Source organism: Kogia breviceps, chromosome 14 (assembly GCF_026419965.1).
Source record: "Kogia breviceps isolate mKogBre1 chromosome 14, mKogBre1 haplotype 1, whole genome shotgun sequence".
NCBI lineage: Eukaryota > Metazoa > Chordata > Mammalia > Artiodactyla > Physeteridae > Kogia > Kogia breviceps.
This window is the reverse complement of record NC_081323.1, coordinates 61,054,775-61,075,888: the sequence shown is the minus strand read 5'-3', so window position 1 is coordinate 61,075,888 and position 21,114 is coordinate 61,054,775. Positions and strand designations below refer to the sequence as shown.

At 45.6% G+C, this 21,114-nt stretch overlaps 1 protein-coding gene across 1 annotated transcript in view; it reads left to right on the top strand.

Annotated features, from left to right (window-relative positions):
- Nucleotides 1-21,114, top strand: part of GRIN2A (glutamate ionotropic receptor NMDA type subunit 2A) — a 365,357-nt gene that overhangs the window by 198,374 nt on the left and 145,869 nt on the right. Inside the window, exon 4 of the mRNA XM_059038424.2 lies at nt 13,729-14,321. Within this exon, the coding sequence (XP_058894407.1) occupies nt 13,729-14,321 (593 nt within the window). The remainder of the gene's footprint in view (nt 1-13,728; nt 14,322-21,114) is intronic.

The window sequence follows — 21,114 nt, the reverse complement described above, 5'->3', positions numbered from 1 at the left end:
CTGCCTCTATGGATTTGCCTGCTGTGGACGTGCCATGTAAATGGAGTCAGACAGTAGGTTGTCTTTGGTGTCTGGCTTCTTTTGCTGAAGGTCTGTGATGGTGGGGAGGGCAGAAAAGGGGGCTTGGGAGTGAGGTAAGGATTGGGAAGGGAAACAGTGCGTTCCGGGGTTTGGATAGAGAGGGTTATCATTTTGTCTGAATCTGTTTGGTTCCTGAGTTCTGGAGAGCAAGTAGCAGGAGTTCAGACAACATGAATACCAGCCCAGTCCCCCGCCCCCAATTTGTTTTCTGCCTTCAGCTCCTGAGAGTTCGGGTAGCAAAGGATTCCTGAACTTCAGACACTCCGATTTGCCTCCCAGCTCCCTCATCTCACCCCCCAATTCCAGCAGGACCCACTTAAACCCTGCCTCCCAACTCCATGGCCATGCCCATGAGTCAGCCACTCTTTCTCACTGAATATTCCTTCCTTCCTTCCTTCCCTCTCTCTTACCCACAACCCCCTTCCTTCCTTCCTTCCTCCCTTCCTTCCCTCCTTCCCACCCCCCGCTGACTTTCACCTTCAGCTAAAGGGAGAGGAGGGGAGGGAGAAGGCGGCAAGGGCTCACTGTCCACCCACAGGTGACACAGGTGTCCCCACCCTGCAGTTCACAGAGCTCTTGCGAGTCACCACATCATGGATGGCCGGGCACCCCTCCAGGCAACCAGAGTCCCACTAGGTCCATTTTATAGGTGGAAACAGGGAGGCTCAGAGGGACTCAGCCACTCACTGTAGTGCGAGAGCAGCAGGGCCAGCGTGCAGGAGGGGGCAGCTGCGTCCCAGGGGAGTTGGTTCCCACCAGTAGGTGGGCGTGGCCAGCGCCTGAATGACAGGGACCTCCCTGTGCTCGCCTGGGAGTGGGGTGGCTCGCCCGGCGCCTCCCCTCTTCCTCCTTCCCGCACAGTAAGCTCTGGCTCACAGCCTCTCCCTGAAAGTGCTTTGTCGGATAAGATGATGGGACGGACAGGCTGTGACATGTGGCTGTCTCAGCCGGCGAGGCCGATGGAAACACACAGGGGTGAGGATGTCAGACAACAGACACGGTCTTGCATCCCTCCCCACTGTTCCCTGGAAGACAGAGGCCGCCTGGCATCATGGCTGAAGCCTGCTGTGAGGTCAGACCTGTAGGTCTGAACCTCTGCTCTGCCAGACCCTGGGGGACCTTGGGCATATGACCGACCGCTGCAGCATTGCTACTCAAAGCTTATGGACCAGCAGCATCAGTGTCACCTGGGAGCTTGTTAGCAATGCTCCAGTCTGTAACCACTGAGTCCGAATCTGCAGCGGAACAAGAGCCCCCAGCGGTTCCTACGCTCATTAAAGTAAAGAAGCATCTCTCTATATCCTCAACTTCCTCAACTGTAAAATGGGAACAGAAATATTAATACCTTTCCTGAAAGCTTAGTGTGAGGATTAAATGCACTAAAAGCTCTCTGCTTGGCCGAGGAGTCATCCTGATGTTCCCAGGACCTAAGGGCCTCCAGGGATGTAGGACTTTCAGTTTTAACACTGGGATGAGTTGTCACGTGCTCTCAGCTCATGCCTGGCGCACAGTAAGAGCTCCTTTGAAGGGGTGGTGTCATTATTAGGACATTTAGGATACGTGGGAAAGAGCCACAGGGGAACTGTTTGTATTCTCATTAATGCTATGCTCGTGGGTTGTAGTGTGTTGGGGCTTGGGTTTCATTGTTGTCATTGTGGTTGATTTTTTTCCTGATGACAATGGCCACAGTAATCCCAGCTCTCATTAATCAAGCTCTTGGTATGTGCTGAGAGCTATACATGCATTATCTCAATCACAACAACCTCTTTAAAGTAGGGACTAAAATTCCCTCCATTCTGAAAATGAGAAAATGGAGACTCGAAGATAGGACATGTTTTGCCCAAGATCCGGACATTAGCAAGAAGAGCCAAGACTTGAACCCTTGGTCTATTTGGCATCAATATCTGTGCGTTTAATAACATGCACATCCAGATTCCCAAAGGAAGCAGCAATTTCCTCTCGAAGCTCAGCTTTCAGAGTTGTTCGTAGACATTTCTTAGGGAACATTGGGGCATTTTGAAAAGGACATTTCTACTATGTTTACCTCCAGGGCCTGCCCCTACCAAGTGTTATAGGAAAACCTGAGACTCTTCTTTTTCCAAAAATAAAGCTGCCTCCTTCAGTCCCCTCTGTGTGTGACAGCCAGAGACGGGCACTTAATGAAAGGGACCTGTTTGCTTTTTCTCCTCGCTGGAACGGCTTAATGACAAGCGATTATTATTGGTGGCAACTTGTCATGTCTTTCATCTGGGTCATGGCAGTGTGGCTGTCAGATTCTCTGAGAGGAAACCAATCTCAGCAGCATATGAAAGAAAAATGAAACAAAACACAACACCCCCAAAATAAAGGAATGGTGAATAGCTCATGGGAGGAAGGGAGAGATATGTGGAGAGAGGAGGCTGCCCTGGGGAAAAAACAGGATCAGAAAAGAGAAGGATGGTGAAGGGAAACGCTCCACTCTGTAGCTTGGATTCTTCTGATTTAAGTTCAGAAGATGAGTGAAGAATGAATCAACGTTATTCTCCATTTTTTTTTCCCTAGCTAAAGTGACGTCAGAAATCTTTGGTTGCCAGTGACAGAAAATCTAATTCAAATTGGCTTAAGTAAAATGAGGTAGTTAATTGGCAATTAATTGGGACATACAATGAGAACAAGGGTATGGCTTCAGGTATGGCTTGAACAAGGTGCTCAACAATGATGTCAGGACTTGGTAACTCTCCATCTTTCACCTTTGCCTTTGGCTCTGATGACTTCCTTCTCAGGATGGTGTATGGTGGCAGGATGGCTGCCAGAAACTCTGGCTGAACATCCTTCCAGGTTCAAATCTAACAGTAAGAGAAACTGTCTTTTCCTAGTCACTTTTCGCACAAATCCTAAGAATCACTGTGATTGTACCAGTTAGGGCATGTTCCTACCCCTGAACTCGTTGATGGCACTACGAGAATTGGATGTGCCAATTGGTTTGACTGAGAAAGGGGAAAGGATGCCTCCCCATGAAAATTCACTATGACCAGTAAAGGAAGAACAGATGCTCAGTGGCCAGAATGACACATACCCATGATGTGGCTCAGGGAGGCTGCTTGTGCTTCCTTAAGAAAATGAATCTGAAAAAAAAAAATAGCTTCAGGCGCACAGAAAAAGTTCAGTAGCCCGGTTACAGTTGGGACCTCCAAAAAAAGACGCTCTCATGTACTTGGGTTTATCAGCTGCTTGGAGACCTGATTCAATGATCTGGTCAGGTAGAATTTCCCTCTGGCTTTCTCTGTGAGGATGGCTGGACCTAGCCTCAGACAATCCATAATCGCTAATCACCCTGTTTCGAAGCCTTGAGTCAGGTGCTCACCCGCAGTTTGACAGAACCCCAGGTGAAGCCAGCTTGGGCCTTGGCTGTGTCCTTGAATAGAAATAAGGGCCTGAATCTCAGCAGGTGTCTGTTCTTGGCCAGCCCTGCTAATGATCTAGAAAGCAGGACTGGGTCCAAGAGCAGCAATTGCCGTGTGGTGCTGATGCATGTAGAGGATGTTGGGCTGTCCTAAGCTAGTTGCAGCTGGAATCAAGGAATACATCTCTTCGTGCATGTGTGTATTCTCTCCTCCAGCATTGCGACATATGTTAGAGGGAGGGCTTCACTGTGGATGATGAACTGGGACAAGCTCTGGAAGGCCCAGGCAGAGAGGGGAGTCCTAGCCACACTATTCAAGGTTAGGGTACCAGCTGACTAAACAATATAGCCAGCATTTATGTGCCTTAATGCATCTTCAAGGGAGGCTCCCCTCTTGGCACAGATCAGAATTCCAAAGGGAAGAACAGGGCTAGCTCATATGAAATTCCCATGTCCCCAAAGTCCCAGATCCTCTCCCAGCTGCCCTGCTCGGAGATACGAATGGTGCATTTAGCAGAGGAATTGTTTGGAATAATATTACTCAGCCATAAAAAGAAACGAAGTTGAGTTATTTGTAGTGAGGTGGATGGACCTAGAGTCTGTCATACAGAGTGAAGTAAGTCAGAAAGACAAAAACAAATACCGTATGCTAATATACATATATGGAATCTAAAAAAAAAAGGTCATGAAGAACCTAGGGGCAAGACGGGAATAAAGATGCAGACCTACTAGAGAATGAACTTGAGGATATGGGGAGCGGGAAGGGTAAGCTGGGACAAAGTGAGAGAGTGGCACGGACATATATACACTACCAAATGTAAAATCGATAGCTAGTGGGTAGCAGCCGCATAGCCAGGGAGATAGGCTCGGTGCTTTGTGACCACCTAGAGGGGTGGGAGGGAGACGCAAGAGGGAGGGGATATGGGGATATTATGTATACGTATAGCTGATCGTCTTTGTTATACAGCAGAAACTAACGCACCATTGTAAAGCAATTATACTCCAATAAAGATGGGGATATGGGGATATTATGTATACGTATAGCTGATTGTCTTTGTTATACAGCAGAAACTAACACACCATTGTAAAGCAATTATACTCCAATAAAGATGTTTAAAAAATTGATCTAGGAATTAAATCCAGACCCCTTGCCATGATCTTCAGAGCTCTCACTGTGTGATACGGCCTCTGCTTCCTGTCCTATCTCATCTCACCACCCTCTCCTTTGCCGATTAGACTGCAGCTGTTCTGATTTTCCTTCTGTTCCCTGAGCCTGCCAAACCCTTTCCTACCTTTGTACCTGAGGCTCCTTCTGCTTGGACGGCTCTCCTTACCCCCACCTCGCTCCTCAGCTTTGTTTGGCTGACAGCTCCTCCTTCACATTCTTTTGATCAGCTCTGATGTATCAGACCGGATGATCAGAAGGGGTGCTCCTCTCCACTCCACCCCTGAACTGTTGCATCATCTGATTTCCTTGAAATCATCCTACTGATTTCCTTCTTCCTTGTCTATCTCCTCCCATAAGAACGTAAACTTCGTAAAAGTGGGGATCTTCACTTTGGTCGCCTCCTTCCCTAGATTCCCTTCCCTAGAACAATGCCTGGCACATAGTGGGAGTTTGTTATAGTGACCAAATGAATGAAAGGCAATTAATAGAGGAATGTCTCTTCCTAGAGGAGAAGTTCTGGCAAGTCAAATACCTAAAGTACTAGTCTCCCTTCCTGCCCACTGGCAGCCTTGCAGACTCCGAATGCTACTCCCAGCTTCATTCCCAGAGCTGTGGCTTAGTGCCATGCAAGGTGTTGAGGAGGACTCAGAAGGGCGTGGGGTCCTGCCCTCAAGAATTTTAGTCTGAAGGGCAGGCGAGCTGCATGCTTCTCAGCAGCTAGGCAACCACACACAGTCAGGGCTGAGGGCTGGGCTGTAAAGATCAAGGTGCCGGAAACTCAGAAGGTTAGGAATATGTAGGAAGTGGGGTAGTAAGGAACCTGTAGTGGATGTGAGACTTGGGGCTTGACATCCAAGGCTACCGTCTCCACCACTAACACCAACTCAACTTGACTGAGCCCCTCCTATATGTGCCAAGTGCTTTATGTATATTACCTCTCAAAATGTGCACGGCAACCCTTTAAGGTGGTGACTGTTATTATCATTCCCATTTTTCAGATGGGGAAATAGAGGCTTAGGTTAAAATCCCACTTCCAGTAAGAAGCAGATCCCAGGCAAAGCCATCAGCAAAGCCCCGTCCCTCCTGCACGTGCCCCATCCCTTATGGGTTCACTTTGCAGAAAACACTTCACGCACGATGGCATCATGACACAGCAAAGAGAGCACCAAATTAGGAGGTGAGAGACCCACCATGTCTGTTACTGCTGTCCCACCAATTTACGTGAAATTTGGAACAAGTCATCCATGATTCTGGAGCCTCAGTTTCCTCACCTTGAAAATAGGGGAGTTGGACTTGGCAGTACCAAGTCTTGCTGTTCATCAGCTCTTTCAGGGGCAAATACATAACCTCGGGCTCCTCAACGGAGATTCTGATTCAGTGGAGATGGCTTGGAGCCTGGAAATCTAAAGGTACGAAAAATTCCCCAGGTGAGCTGATACATAACTACAGGGTTGGATACTGAAGGCTTGGATTAGTGTTTTCAATCCTGGCTTCACATTAGACTTACCCAGGGAATTAGCAATATCCTGGATTCCGTCTCAGACCAACTGGATTGGCATCTTTAGGGGTAGGACTGGTAGGGGTGGGAGAGCATCAGCTTTAAAGTTTAAAGACTTTGGGGCTCTTAAAATATGGTTAGTGTCACTGAGAAGCCAAATATTTAATTGTATTTCATATTTTAAATTTCAGTGTAAATAGTCGTATGTGACCAGTAGGTGCTGTATTGGAAACCCAGGATAGAATGAGGTTGAAGGCTTGGTAGCTCTATATGGCTCATTCCTTGCTCCACCCCAAATCATAGTGCTCTTCTTCGTAATTGTCTTGCCTAATACCCATCCTTCCCACTCTAGGCTAAGAGACTATATTGCACGGACTCTGAGTTAAGCCTGTGTTTAACTCAGGTGTTCTCCTGGTCTCTGAATCAAAGCACTTCAGCTACCTTGGACAGCTCCCCTACCTGGGAACCCAACAGTCACCAGAAACCTGAGATTAAACTTCTCATTTGAAGAGCGAGGAGGATAGAGCGGAGAAAGATGTTGTTAGGTTATTTCAGACGAATGCCAGTGGATTTGCTCCTGAGAGAAGCAAAATGGGAAGTTGAACACAAATCATAAAATGGTCCAATGAGTGGAGGTTGCTTGGAGTGGAATTTTGTGTTTGTGGCTGATGGAACTGATGTGCTTTTGGGGAATGGCACCTGGGTATGACTTCCCCACTCTGTTCCAGTCTACTGATTGACAGTTGATGTGAGATCATGGCTACTGGTTGCCCATTTCTTTTTTTTTTTTTCCGGTACACGGGCCTCTCACTGCTGTCGCCGCTCCCGTTGCAGAGCGCAGGCTCCGGACGCGCAGGCTCAGCGGCCATGGCTCGCGGGCCCAGCTGCTCCGCGGCATGTGGGATCCTCCCGGACCGGGGCACGAACCCGTGTCCCCTGCATCGGCAGGCGGACTCTCAACCACTGCGCCACCAGGGAAGCCCAGGTTGCCCATTTCTGAGGGATTTTCTTTTCTAGTTGGGTGCCTCAAGAAAGATTAAGTGGTGATATTCATCTCTCTCTCTCTCTCTCTCTCTCTCACACACACACACACACACACACACACTTCTTCCTGTTCTGCATACCTGGAATCAGTATTTCCCAGTAGCTAAGCAGCCAGATTTTGGATTTGGATCACCTAGTCTTCGATCCTCCCTCTGCCATGTACTAGCTATGTGGGTTGGGCAAGTTACATGCTCTGAGCCTGTGTTTTTAATCTGTAATATAGGGGTCATAATAATACTTCCCACTGTATGCCACATTGTACTACATATAGAATAGACCAAATTAATATTAATTTTGATAGTGACCATGATGATGGTGATGATGATGATGGTGGTGATGATGATGATGGTGATGATGGTGATGATGATGGTGATGATGGTGATGATGATGGTGATGATGGAGGAGGTGGAGGATGGCTGATGAGGGGGTAAAGATCCTCTAGTGAAACAGATCCAGCTTATATGTATGTGAGGATGCTATTCATCTGAATCCTCAGGCTCATCAAGTTTGACACTTTTACTTTACCTCTCATCCATGGAAAGTGAAATAAATTATGTTTAGAACCTCAGTTAATACACAATACAAGTAGCAGAAAGTACATCGGGGCTTAGCAAGGCAAAAAGCAACTTCCCAAGGAGTCCTTCAAGATCTTTGTTGGGTCCCTTGCGAGATTATCCTTTTTTTGGTGCTCACGCTGACAGGCAGAGGAAAATAAGCTAAAATAAGGGTGCAGGGTTGACAGCAGCAGCCAGTTCTCTCTTGCTTCCTGGGGATGAGTTTCCTGCTCACTTATGTTCTCACCAAATATTTCCTGGGCCCCTACTGTGTGTCAGACATGGTACTCGGCTTTGAAGATACTAACTTGAATAACGCTCATCCTGCTGTTGAGAGGAGACAGAGAAAAACAAATAACTCGGCTTTGGAGTTCATATACTGAGGCCCCAGAACTCCAGTTTCAGTTGGACTGGCATGGAGCACGAACACCGGTGCTTTTATAACTCTCCAGGTGGTGTGTGTTGTGCAGCTGGGAGTGGGAGCCACGGGTGTGTGCAGAGGACCACTGGATGACATCGCGCAATAACTGAGCTGTTGTCGCACGGGGCCATGTGGATTTTAAAGAAATCATTTACCCTCTCTTCCTGTGTCTTTATGAGAAATGCCATCCATGAGGGTTATAACCACTGGCAACACCTCATCTCTTAGGTAGTTGGAATTAAAGGGATAATGAGTGTGGGTGTCCTTTATAGCCTTATAAATGGGTAAGTGAAATTAAAGTTGGTTTTAGACTCTGTTAAACATCAGACCTTGATACCCATGGAGTCAGGTCTCACCCTGGTGACTCAGCAAGGTCTGGAAAATTCTAGAACCTCACTTATCCCGGGAGTTGAAAGCAGACACCCAGAATCCCACACCTGCCTTCCTCCCTGACTCTGTGTTTAAAACAGTTTGTTCTGCTTCTGCAGAGCAGTGAGCTTGGGGAGGGCACTGCTTTTGCTTCAGAACCAAAGTGGGTGTCTGAAATCTGTTCCTCTCCCCCGGCTGCACACTGCCAAGGAAGCTGGTGCAGGAAGTGGTCAGACTGATCTGTGTAACCCGAAAGGGCAGGCTGTCATGGCAGGCAGGAGGAGGTAAGTGCAGGAGGGTCAGCCTCTGCTCTCCAGCTAGGGATCGGGAAGAACGTGGAGGACCTTGAAACAAAGGGCCATTTGGCAGTCAGATGCCAGGTCCTGGGAGTGTGGCCAAACTCCCCCATCACCTCCCACCAGTCCCTAAAACCACCTTAGAAAATCCCAAAGCTAAACGTGAGCCTCTTCAGTGCCTCGCTGTGCAATTATGTTTTGCAAATAACTACTTGCTTTCATCCCTCCGAGGCGGCGTATACAGTATGCACCACAGTGGTTTTGGAAGCTTAAGGTTCAGATGCCAATGGAAATGAAAGTGGTGTAGGGTAACTGCATGAGGTCCATAAAGGACATTGGCGATGGTTTCTCTCCAAAGCATGACTCATCACTTCCTTCTCATGCAGCTCCCTTGGGCTCAGGATGAATGGGCTGGTTTGAGGAGGGAGGAGGGAATGTGAAATTAGCATGTCAGTAGATCTGGAGATACCTTTTTTTTTTTTTTGCGGTACCCGGGCCTCTCACTGTTGTGGCCTCTCCCATTGCGGAGCACAGGCTCCGGATGCGCAGGCTCAGCGGCCATGGCTCACGGGCCCAGCTGCTCTGTAGCATGTGGGACCTTCCCGGACCGGGGCATGAACCCGCGTCCCCTGCATCAGCAGGCAGACTCTCAACCACCACGCCACCAGGGAAGCCCTGGAAATACCATTTTTTAAATAGGATAAGGATCGATCCCCTTAGGTTTCTGGCAGTGAGTGTCCATGTGATCAAGAGGACAGAGGATGAGGAGAGGGGTCCCTAAACTGTTGGAGTCAGACATGGATAAATGAGTCTTTTACTCCTTCTAGTTCATCCTATCCTCACAGCAACCCTATGGGATGGTGCTCACGATTCCCATTCCATACGCAAAGAAACTCAGATCCAGAAAGTTTAGGTAATTACCCGTGGTCACATGGCTAGTTAATGCAGAACCAGGACGTGAGCTCAGGTCTGATAGACCCCAGAGCCCATGTTATTCCAACTATGAAGTTTGACTGGTGTGCATGGAGGGGTAAACTAGAGAGTCTGAACTGAATGTGATAGGTCTAGGGGAGCCACTGATGACTATAGAGGAGAGGAGTGGTGTGATTAAAGTTGTGCTTTAGGTATTTTTCGATCAGGCAGCTGTGAACAAGGTGAGTTGTTGAGATGCTTAAGTCAGGAGTGAACTACATCTTTTAGAGGGACGGGTATCATAAACCCCTGATGTGAGACACCAGAACTCCTGACCCAGGGGGAAAATATTGAATAATAGTGGGACAAAATAATAGTGACATACAGTTGTAGAGCGCATGATATTTGATGGTTACTGCACTGGGTGATGTTATACAGAGAGATCATTTAATTCTTACAACTTGATGAGGAAGTGCTATCATTGGCAATAGGGTAGTGAGGGGTGAAAAGCTTGGAATCTTTCAGGCAGGCAAAACTGATTCGCTACCTGTGTGATTCCGAAAAAATCATTCTACCTCTGAGTCTACTTATTCATTTGTAAAATGGGGATAATACTAGTACCAGTTTAGCAAGATTGTTGGGGGTGGGATTAAATGAGATACGACATAGAGAGTGTTGAGCCACATGACTCTTACAAAGTACTCCTGGCATGTTAGCTGGTATAATTATTACCATTGCCATACCCATTGTACAGATGTGGAAACTGAGGCTTGGAAAGGTGAAGTGATTCTTCCCAAGGCTACACAATTTGGATTGGTACCTGGGCAGTCTGATCCCAGAAGTTACAGTGCTATCCATTCTGGGGGGAAGAGATTAATGGGGATCAGAAGAGGGTAACAGGAGAGATTCAGCTTGGGCAGGACAGTGGGGATGGCACAGGGCAAGGAGTTTGTACATACTCTTTCACAAGGGGCTTGTGCCAAACCAGCTCTTGGCTACTGAATGGCTATCCCTATAATTACCTTTCTCCTTTCTGAGGTTTAATGTGTAGCCATGCCCTCCTTCCTCTACGTAGAGAGCCAGATAAGGCTGCATTTGCTGACAGTTCTGCTCTGTGCTCATGGGTACACGTACATGGATATAATAATGTCTAACTCATAGTACGTAGAGCAGGGCTGTTGGAGCATCCCAAACACCACCAACTCCCATATCTAGCATGTTTGACCTCCACCTCTTCACCAATACCAGTTATCCCAAAGAAATGGGATAAATGGTAGTAGGTTGCCTCAGAGATCCTTTTTATTGGGTTCCAACTGTGCCCTTAGCATATGTCCACCTGAGAACTTTTCTCTGTTCCTCATGCGCTCAGGGCAAGATGGTGATTCTATTGCCTTTTGCAGTCATAATGGAAGTCTGGTGACCGGCTTCCTCAGAGGCATCTTTGCTCCATGGGAATTATTACGTTTCTTTTGTAAGTAAGCTTGGAACTTTTCAGTCCCATCCCAAGAGACGCCTGCCAGTGCTTGAGCTTGATGACTGTAATCGTCTTGAGACTTCACTTCTGTGCCACCTTCTGCTTGTGGGTTCTGTATATTGTTGCCTTTCGGGGTATTTTATGAGGCTCTATGGGCAACTGTTGAGGCTCACAGGACTGATATATTCTCCTCCTTATCAATAAAGGACACACTAAATATATCTGGGCCTTGGATGGTGACGTGGTTCCTCAGGATAGTGGGATGATAATGTTGAAAGTTTTTATTTTTTGGACATGACATTCGAGAGCCATATAAAAAAAAATACAGCCTTGGATACTGAATCCTCCCCTTTCACGTTGTGTTTACACCAAGGACATTTCTCTTGAGCTTCACTCACACATTCATTCACTCATGCAACTCCCTCACCCTCCATCTCCAGACGGGTCGTGTGCCAAGGCTTCTGCCAGATTCTGGGGACAGAGAGATGAAGCCAGCAAAATCTCGGCCCTTAAGCAGTTCATCGCCTTGTTGAGGCGTGATTTAAAGTGATTAATCAATCCAAGAATATTGGATTTCTCCAAAAGCTACTGTAGGGGAAACAATAATTATCCCAAGTCTTTAAATGTTACCCCATTTAATTGATTTAAGTAGGTAAAATTCATAGAACTGTAATGTTGGAAGGGGCCCAGAAGACATTTATTCCTGTGTTTTCTCTCTGCCTTCAGGCCATGCTGCACTCAAATTATCCCCCAAACTCCATGCACTTTAGAAAGGGGGGGGGTGTTTCTAAGAACTGTAGCTTTTAGCCCTTTCAGATAAAACTTTCTAGTCAGTGAGCATCCACAGGGAAGATTATGCAGACTTGTTGAAAGACTTGACATGCACAGCTACAGCTACTAAGTATTGTTCTGAAAGACATGAATGGAATCATCCACTCTTCACGTACACACACACGAAATGGAATCCCCATATTTGTACAATTGAGGGTGTATTAAATGCACATGGTACATACAGAATGCAAAATGCAAGCATGGCTGCAATAGGATAAGGACCCTTTGAGAATTCTTTCAGTTCCGAGAAAAAACTATATCTCTGCATTTGTCAAATCCTGTTTTGCTATAATACAGAGCCATACTTTCTGTTCGGTTGGCATTTTTGTACCATGCCAGTGTGTCCACGACATGGCTTAAGCGCCTGCTCTATGCAGATCTTCAGTGATCCCAGGAAGGCTGTGGTGGTATGCTGGGAAGGGGCCGGAAGTAGAACCAGAAACTGAGTTTGGATACTGACTAGCCAGGGACCATTCTGAGCCTCATTTCCCCCAACCAACAATACCAACTTCATAGGATCATCACGGGATTTGACGAGTTAAGGAGTGTGAAGGTAGTTTGGAAATGGTGCCACTGTGGGCACCACCCACTTTTTTTTCTAAATGGAAGTTTGTTCTCATGATCAGATCATGACTTGGGGAGATTGATGTTAGGACTATTAGAGACCCTTTAACCCAACACAAGTAACCATGTCACTTCCCAGTGTAAGAACATTCAGCATCTTGCCCTTATGCTCAGAGTAAGGTCTAACGTAGCCTCTGAGGCTGTACGTGATGGGGTTTTTGCCAAGCTCTTCAATGTCATCTCACCCCCGCTACATCACAGGCCATCATGCATTTACCTCCAGTTCCTGGAATAGTCAAGATGTATCTTCAGGGCTTCTCTGACTCTACTGTCCACTGGTTTCCCCTCTTCTGTACCTGGATATTCCTTCAACACCCCCTTATGCCTCTCTCAGCTCCCAGTCCATAGACGTTGCTCTTCTGCACTTTCCTTCCAGGTCTGTGAAGGCAGAGGCCATGTCTGTCTGTCTTATAAATCATCATTTCTGCAAGCTCTAACATGTTGTTGCCATGTAATTAGGCGTTCAGCAAATATTTATTGATTGAACAGAGAGACGTCCACCTAGCATTTATCATACTCTATATTACACAGGAATCTAGAGTTCCAGTGACAGAAACTCTCCCAAAGTTGGCTTAAGTGAACATGGAACTTGTGGCTTACATAACCAACAGGTCCAGAGTAAATGGCTCCAGGCACGACTGACTCCAGATGCCCCAAGTATGTCCTCAGGAACCTCCTTCTATTTCCTGATGTTGTTTTATTTCTGTCGGCTTCATTTTCCAGTCACGAGCTTGGGGGCCAGATAGAGTTCCTTCTATTGGACCCATCTGAACCCAGAGGGGTGGTGGTGGGATGCACTAGAGGAAAATGAAGCTGGCAAAATAACAGATGTCCTTCAGTGTTCCGGGCTGTGGGCTCCAAGTTCAGGGACCTCTCTCATCCCTGTGTTTCCAGTATCTGATCCAGAGTCTGGTGTACGGTAGGTGCTCAGGAACGTTTGAGAATGAACAGATGTGGGATTTATTTTCCCTCACTTCTAGGAGGGAGCTTCTTTAAGCCAACAAAGACAGATGGTTGTGCATAAACTGCCTTCGGCCTCATCCTCTGCTTTGCTTTCTTTTTACCTGTTGGCAGGATCCAACGTCTACCTTCTTCCAGTTTGGAGCGTCCATCCAGCAGCAAGCCACTGTCATGCTGAAGATCATGCAGGATTACGACTGGCATGTTTTCTCCCTGGTGACCACCATCTTCCCTGGCTACAGGGACTTCATCAGCTTCATCAAGACCACAGTGGACAACAGCTTTGTGGGCTGGGACATGCAGAACGTGATCACATTGGACACGTCCTTCGAGGATGCAAAGACACAAGTCCAGCTGAAGAAGATCCACACCTCCGTCATCTTGCTCTACTGTTCCAAAGACGAGGCCGTCCTCATCCTGAGTGAGGCCCGCTCCCTCGGCCTCACTGGGTACGATTTCTTCTGGATCGTCCCCAGCTTGGTCTCGGGGAATACGGAGCTCATCCCCAAAGAGTTTCCATCGGGACTCATTTCTGTCTCCTACGATGACTGGGACTACAGCCTGGAGGCCAGGGTGAGGGATGGCCTGGGCATCCTGACCACTGCCGCGTCTTCCATGTTGGAGAAGTTCTCCTACATCCCCGAGGCCAAGACCAGCTGCTACGGGCAGATGGAGAAGCCGGAGGCCCCGCTGCACACGCTGCACCAGTAAGAGGGGCTCTTTGCTTGTCCTCCAAAGTGGAATCAGAGTTTTGATGTTGTTGTTTGTTTAAATACTAAAAATGATATGTACTCATTGCTGAAAACGTGCACTGAAAATAGAGAATGTTGTGTGTGTGCCTGTGGGATTTGTTGGTTTGTTCTCCTCTCCCCTCTTCCTCTCGTCTCGTCTCATCTCCTTTTGTTTTTAAGTGACATCTTCCTTGGTTTTCTGCAACTTACTTTTTTTAACTCAACGGTATACCCTGGAAACCTACACTTGAGATCTATTTGTCTGTCTGTCTGTCTATCTATCTATCCTTCCTCTATCTATAGCTATATCTTAAGTATGTGTGTATATATAGATATATGTATGTATATACATGCCTATCTATATACACGTGTATGAATATATGTAGATGTATGTATACATACATGTGCATGTGAATATGCACAGATAAATGTAGATATACATAGGTATGTGTGTATATAGATATGTATGTATGAATATCTATGTTCTTTGTAAACTGCACATTACATTCCTCAATAGGGATATACCATGATTTATTTATCCAATCTTCATAATAATAGAAATTTATGTTGTTTCAGATTTTTTTTCCATTAGAAACTAAACTGCAGGGATAATCATCCTTACCTGTCTCTTTGTGCACATGTGCAAGTGTTTTTCTAGGGTTGATTCGAAGAAGTAGAGTTTTGTGGTCATGGAACAAGTGCATCTTAAAATTTAGGTGTCTGTTGCCAAATTGTCCCACAAAGTAACTCTATATTTTAAGTTCACACTAGCATTTTGTGAAATCACTCGACTTCCCACACCCTCACCAACGCGTTACACGTTGGGGAAAGTGCCCCACTGGCGCTCCTAGTCTTGGAGTTTGTATCTGAATTTCCTCCTCTCATATGGCCTAAGTGTTTTTGTAGGCTGTTGGAAAGCTTGGCAAACAGCACTTGTAAATCTGCCTTGTATTCCGTCATATGGCTGTATCATAATTTAGTTAACTACTCCCATCTTGGTGGACATTTAAGTTAAATCTTATGTTTCTGAGAAGTGTCATTGTTCTTCGTGGGCCATCATTATGGCTCAGCTGTTGAGATTTAGAATGATCACTCCTACCCCCATTTTGCGTGTGTTTGCCTGATGTTCGCGGATTTAATCCATGCTCATTCTTCAGGTAATGAGCAGTGTAGCACCATGATTAAGGGACTGGGCTATGGATTTGGACTTGTTAGGGTTCAAATCTTGTCCACTTTCCATGTGACTTGGACAATCATTTTACCTTTCTGGGTGGGCCTCAGTTGTTCATTGCAAAACGGTGGGGTGTTTTTTGTTTTTGTTTCTTCTTTTTTTTGTAATTTTTATTTATTTTTGGCTGCTTTGGGTCTTCAGTGCTGTGCGCAGCCTTTCTCTAGTTGCGGCCAGCGGGGACTACTCTTTGTTGCGGTGCGCGGGCTTCTCATTGCGGTGGCTTCTCCCGTTGCGGAGCACGGGCTCTAGGCACGTGGACTCAGTAGTTGTGGCGCACGGGCTTAGTTGCTCTATGGCATGTAGGATCTTCCTGGACCAGGGATCGCCTAGGTGGTGGTTCTCTCACTTCAACATGCATGAGAGTCACTGGGAGGGCTTGATAAAACAAGACTGCTGGGCCCCATGCTCAGAGTTTCTAATTCAGTAGCTCTGGAGTGGGATCTAAGAATTTGCAATTCTAGCAAGTTCCTGGGTGATGCCGATGTTGCTGGTCTGGGGAACGTGCATTGAGAACCAATGTTCTAGGGGTTGTCCTGAGTATGAAATGAGGTGCTGCATGAAAAGTGCCGCTTAGCGTGGGTGCCTAGCACCTGGCAATTATTTAATGACTGTCAGAGTGAGCAGTGAAGTTGTTTTGGTCATCAGAAATTGTAGTCAGCAGACCAGGTGAGTTTATTATCAGTAGAGTAACATGTCACTCTAAAATGTCTCTGGAAGGTTTTAGGACTCTGAATCTGCTACAGTTCAGGGATAATCTCTGGTCTGCGGCTAGTGGGGTGTGTGTGTGTGTGTGTGTGTGTGTGTGTGTGTGTGTGTGTGTGATGGAGGAGGTTTAAAGATTTTATCTGAAATTGACATTTATCTGAAAAATGAACTCTTAGGTTAGGAAATCATGGTCCTTTGAAATATTCCCTTCCTCTCTCCTCTTTCCCTCTTTAATGATCTTGTTTCTTCGTCGCTACTTTCAGCATTTTTAATAATTGTCCAGGTATCAGGAAGGAACTCGGATAAATTGGTATGAGTCATGGGAGTGTCTTACAGAGGCTGCCAGCCCAAAGACAAGGGCTGCGCTAATGAATTCTTACTTCCCATAATAAGTGCCCTGCAGCTGGAATATTTGTATAATTCTGATGGGAACATAACTCAATTGTAGGGCAATTGAAATATAATATATACAAGAAGAGGAATTTGAGAAGGATAATTGGCAAGACATTCAGATCTCTTTCCAGTGACCACCCTGAATTCCACTCCTTAAAAAAAAAAAAAAAATCCTACTGCTGTGAAATCCTGGTGTGCTCTTTCCAGGAGTTATGCTTTGAATGCAGCAATGTTGTAGGTGGTATTTCAGCCCCAGAGAAGTAATGCATTAAGTGGGGTAAGCCGTCAGCCACCGCCTGGTTTTAATGAAACATCTCTCCACCCTTGGAGTACTGGTGGCGCTCAGCCACAGTGTGTAGGGCTCAACCAGTGTGTGGGTTCCTCGCCACACTTTCCCACTAGCACAGTGTTCCTTAAGCCCACCCAGGAAGGAGTGCGACCTTGCGAGGCAAGACAAGGACCAGGAGCTGGAGAAAGTCCCAAGAAGGCACTTTTTAAGAAAAGGATTAAGGACACTATATCTCTATCCTCCATCCATCATTCCTTCTATCCAGCGAACCCTGTGCTAGCCTCTGGAATCATACATGAATTAACATATAACTTCTCAAAGAATGTACAGTCTGATGAAGACGGGGGAAATTCGTCTAAAGACAAACTCAGGTAACAAGGACTTTTTTTAACATAGAAAAAAAAAAGAATAGTACAAAAAGTAGAGTCTAGCAAGAGGGAGGAGATATGGGGATATATGTATATGTATAGCTGATTCACTTTGTTATAAAGCAGAAACCAGTATACCATTGTAAAGCAATTATAATCCAATAAAGATGTTAAAAAAAAAAGTACAGAGTCTGATGAAACACCTACCCCCATACTCACCCCAGAGAACAAAGTGAACATGTCATATTTGTTTCAAATTTTTTACTGATTTACCATAGAAGTCCTGATTATACCTCTCCCTAGCCCCACTCTTCTCCCTTTCTCTCCATGAGAGAGAAAAACACCACAATGAATTTGGTATGTATCTAAATCCATGTGCATGTTTTGTACATTTGATACAGTTACAGTGAGACTTTAGACCCAATGGGTAGTTCTTTTTAATATTGTAAGTGCTATCTAATGTGCTGGAATTTCCTTTACCTCAGCCTGTGGCTCAAGCATGATCTATGAGGACACATATAAAACTAGTGTATTCATCTTAGTTGCTTTTTTGTATTCTGTTGTATGTGTTCTATCCTTTATTTAATCACCCCCCTTTGATGGACATTTAGGTTGTTGACAGTAAGGAATCTTCAGTCTGGGTAGCTGAAGGCAGAGAACACATGTGTCTGCAACCTGATTCGGACCCATCAGCTTGAGTTAGGAGTTCTCACTTAAAGCTTTAAAAAGTTACATTTTCAGCTGGTTTAAAAAGTCTGATTTTGCAAAGCATCTGTAAACAAATAGCTCCCATCACTCCCACTCTGCAGTAGGGAGGATGCAAATAGCTTCAGAAGAGGTTCAAATGAAGTCACACCTGATGGTTTCATGGTGAGTTGCTGAGGGACTGGGGGTCCTGCTTTGACTGGTTGAGTTCTACATCTTGGGGCTGACTAGGTGTGTCCCTCAGTGGCCCTCATGGACGTTACTTGTAATCTTACACACAGAGTTTGTATAGTTAAAATATTGTCACAATGGTTTACTGCTCACAGTGATGGACCAGGTACAAAGGGTCTGCTTGCCGGGTTAATGATCCTACCATGGACCTGTGTCTGTTCTTGTTTCAGAAAACAAAAAGTGGGGAAAAGGGGAAATGTTCTTTATGTTTAATATTCTGGTTTTACAGAAGGCACTTTGAAAAGAGCAGTCAGCGTTTTCCAAAGTTCAAAAATAGCTCAGCCATGTTATGTAACCGCCTCCTTGCTACTGCAGAGTTATTAAACATCTGTTCCTTCACCAAGCACAGAGCGCATCGCTGGCAACTCCTGGATCTGTGAAGGTAAACCATTACCTGTTTTGTTGGCATGGAAGCTAGGCTGCTCTGTCCAGTTCTGTCCCAAGAACGTCTCCGGTTCACTAGAGGATGGGGCCCCTCCGGAGGCAGCAAGACATCGTGGTTAAGAGTGTGGGTACTTGGGAGTTCCCTGGCCATCCAGTGGCTAGCACTCCGTGCTGTCACTGCTGAGGACCCGGGTTTGATCCCTGGTCAGGGAACTAAGATGCCACAAGCTGTGGGGTACAGCCAAAAAAAGTTTGATGATAAAAAAGTGTGGGCACTGGAGACAGGCTGCCTTGTTTGAATCCCTGATATGAACTCTCCAAGTTCCAAGGCTTTGGGCAAGTCACTTGATTCCTCCAAGTCTGCTCCCTCAGATGTAACATGGGGATAAGAAAACTGTTGTCCTGTAGGCTAGAGCCTGGCATATGGAAAGCAATCTATAAATGGTTACCATTGTTGATAAAATGTGTGTGCACATTTGTGTGTTTCTTCTTCCACTTTTACATTTATTAAGGAGGAGGTCATAGAAGGGAGAAGGTGGATGTTTTAAAGACCTAAATGCTCTTGCCAAAGGATTAGATTGGGAGGAGCGTGGCCAGTGGGAAGAAGGGTAGAGAAAAGAGTGGAGAAAAGTTCATAGGCTGAGTGCCAGCTTGGTTTTGAATTAGCCACATACTTACCAAGTATAAGTTACTAACCACTCCAAACTCAGGCTTTTTTTTCTAAAATGCCTGTGTGTGTGTGTGTGTGAGCGAGAGAGAGAGAGAGAGAGAGAGAGAGAGAGTCATTTCTTCATACTGTAGGAGAATTAAATGAAAGCATATATGTAAAACACTTATCATTGTGCCTGGCATGTAGTAGGCATTACACAAACAACTGTGAAGTCATTATTCTTATGATGATGATTATCATCATTATTATTACTGTAATTTATACCTGTTATACTGCAAGCTGTACAGAGACAGGGAAGTGAGAGATGGAGGTATATTTCAATCTTGTTTGTTACTGATTGAACTGTGACTCTGTGTCCTATGGCTCGGCACCCCTTTCAGTTGTGGAGGAGGATGTGGAAGTCACTGCGCTGGAAGTCAAATAGAAGCACTCAGGTAGATAGATCTACAGGCCCAACCAGGGGAAAAAGAACATCTTCTTCGGGAGAGCTATGAATTAGTATTAAAGGGAAGTTATTTGGTTTTAATTGATGGTACCTGGCTTGACCATTTATGTGTTTTACATTAACTTCTTGATTTATAAAGTCCGGCTTCTGCTTTAAGAAGCAACAGCATTGTAAATTATCACCCTGACGGGAAGGGAAATGGAAGAAAGATAAATAAGTGAGAGTGAATTTAATTCATATCCAATTTACATTGATACTTTTTTCAATCTTCCTTTCTGAAATATCCACAGGAAAATTTCCAGGTTTAATGACCCGTTAAGAGACTGATCTGAACCTGGTTGGCATATTTTTATTTGATAATCAGAATTATCACTGTTATTTTCTTTTTTAATGCCAATAAAGAAGCCTGCTCAGTTCTAATTCTCTGAGTTATAACTTCCCTGGGTGAATGTAATAACTGTTTGCAAATGTTTATCTGTGGGATCAGCATATGCTCAACAAACATTTCTGGCAATGACACCAGGTACCCAGGAGACCAAGCCATCCTCTGGGCCTGTGCTGTAAATCTGATTGGGAGTCTGGACTCAGGAAAGGGGGAAAAGACTGAGTCTCAAAGAGATATGTAATGAGAGAATCCAGCGGCCTGTACCAAATTAAGAACCCAAAGCGTATTCCACAAGGCTATGTGACTTTGTGGAATGTGGTTTTGGATAGTGCTTTGTTCAAACCCTCTCATTATCTGGGTTATCCTGGTCAAGTTACTTAACTTCTTTGAGCCTCCATTTCCTTGATTATATACAGAGATAATTCCAACCATACAGGATTATGGTGACACTTAAATGCACATAATATACTTAGCCAAGCCTCTAGGATGTAGTTGGCACCCTGCAGATGTTAATTCTCCCCCTTCCCTTGGCCAGATGCACAGCTTGATCTGACACCTCTTGTGTCCTGATGGACCCACGAAAGGTGGGCTGTGCTCCCTGGGTGTTCAGCCTGAGAGTGAAGTCAACAGCCTCATCTCTGTTTGTGGCATCTCTCCTGGAACACCGCCCTCTCTTTTTTGGCTGGAAGTCAAGGGCACCGTATGCCAACCCTGCGATGCAAGTCAATCATTTCCAATTGGCATCCAATGAATAGCTCGACAAATGGTGGAAACCCAATGCTGGCAACTTGAAAGGGTCAGAAATTGTCCGTGTCTTTACCTTGAAGGAAAGGTGGTTTGGGTTGTTTGGGGGTCACACATAAAGCGCAAATATTGTTCAAATTTGCCTTAGGCCAGATGCAAATCTTTGGATTTTGGAACCAGCATGCCAACCAGCATGCCAACAAAAATATGTATTGATCT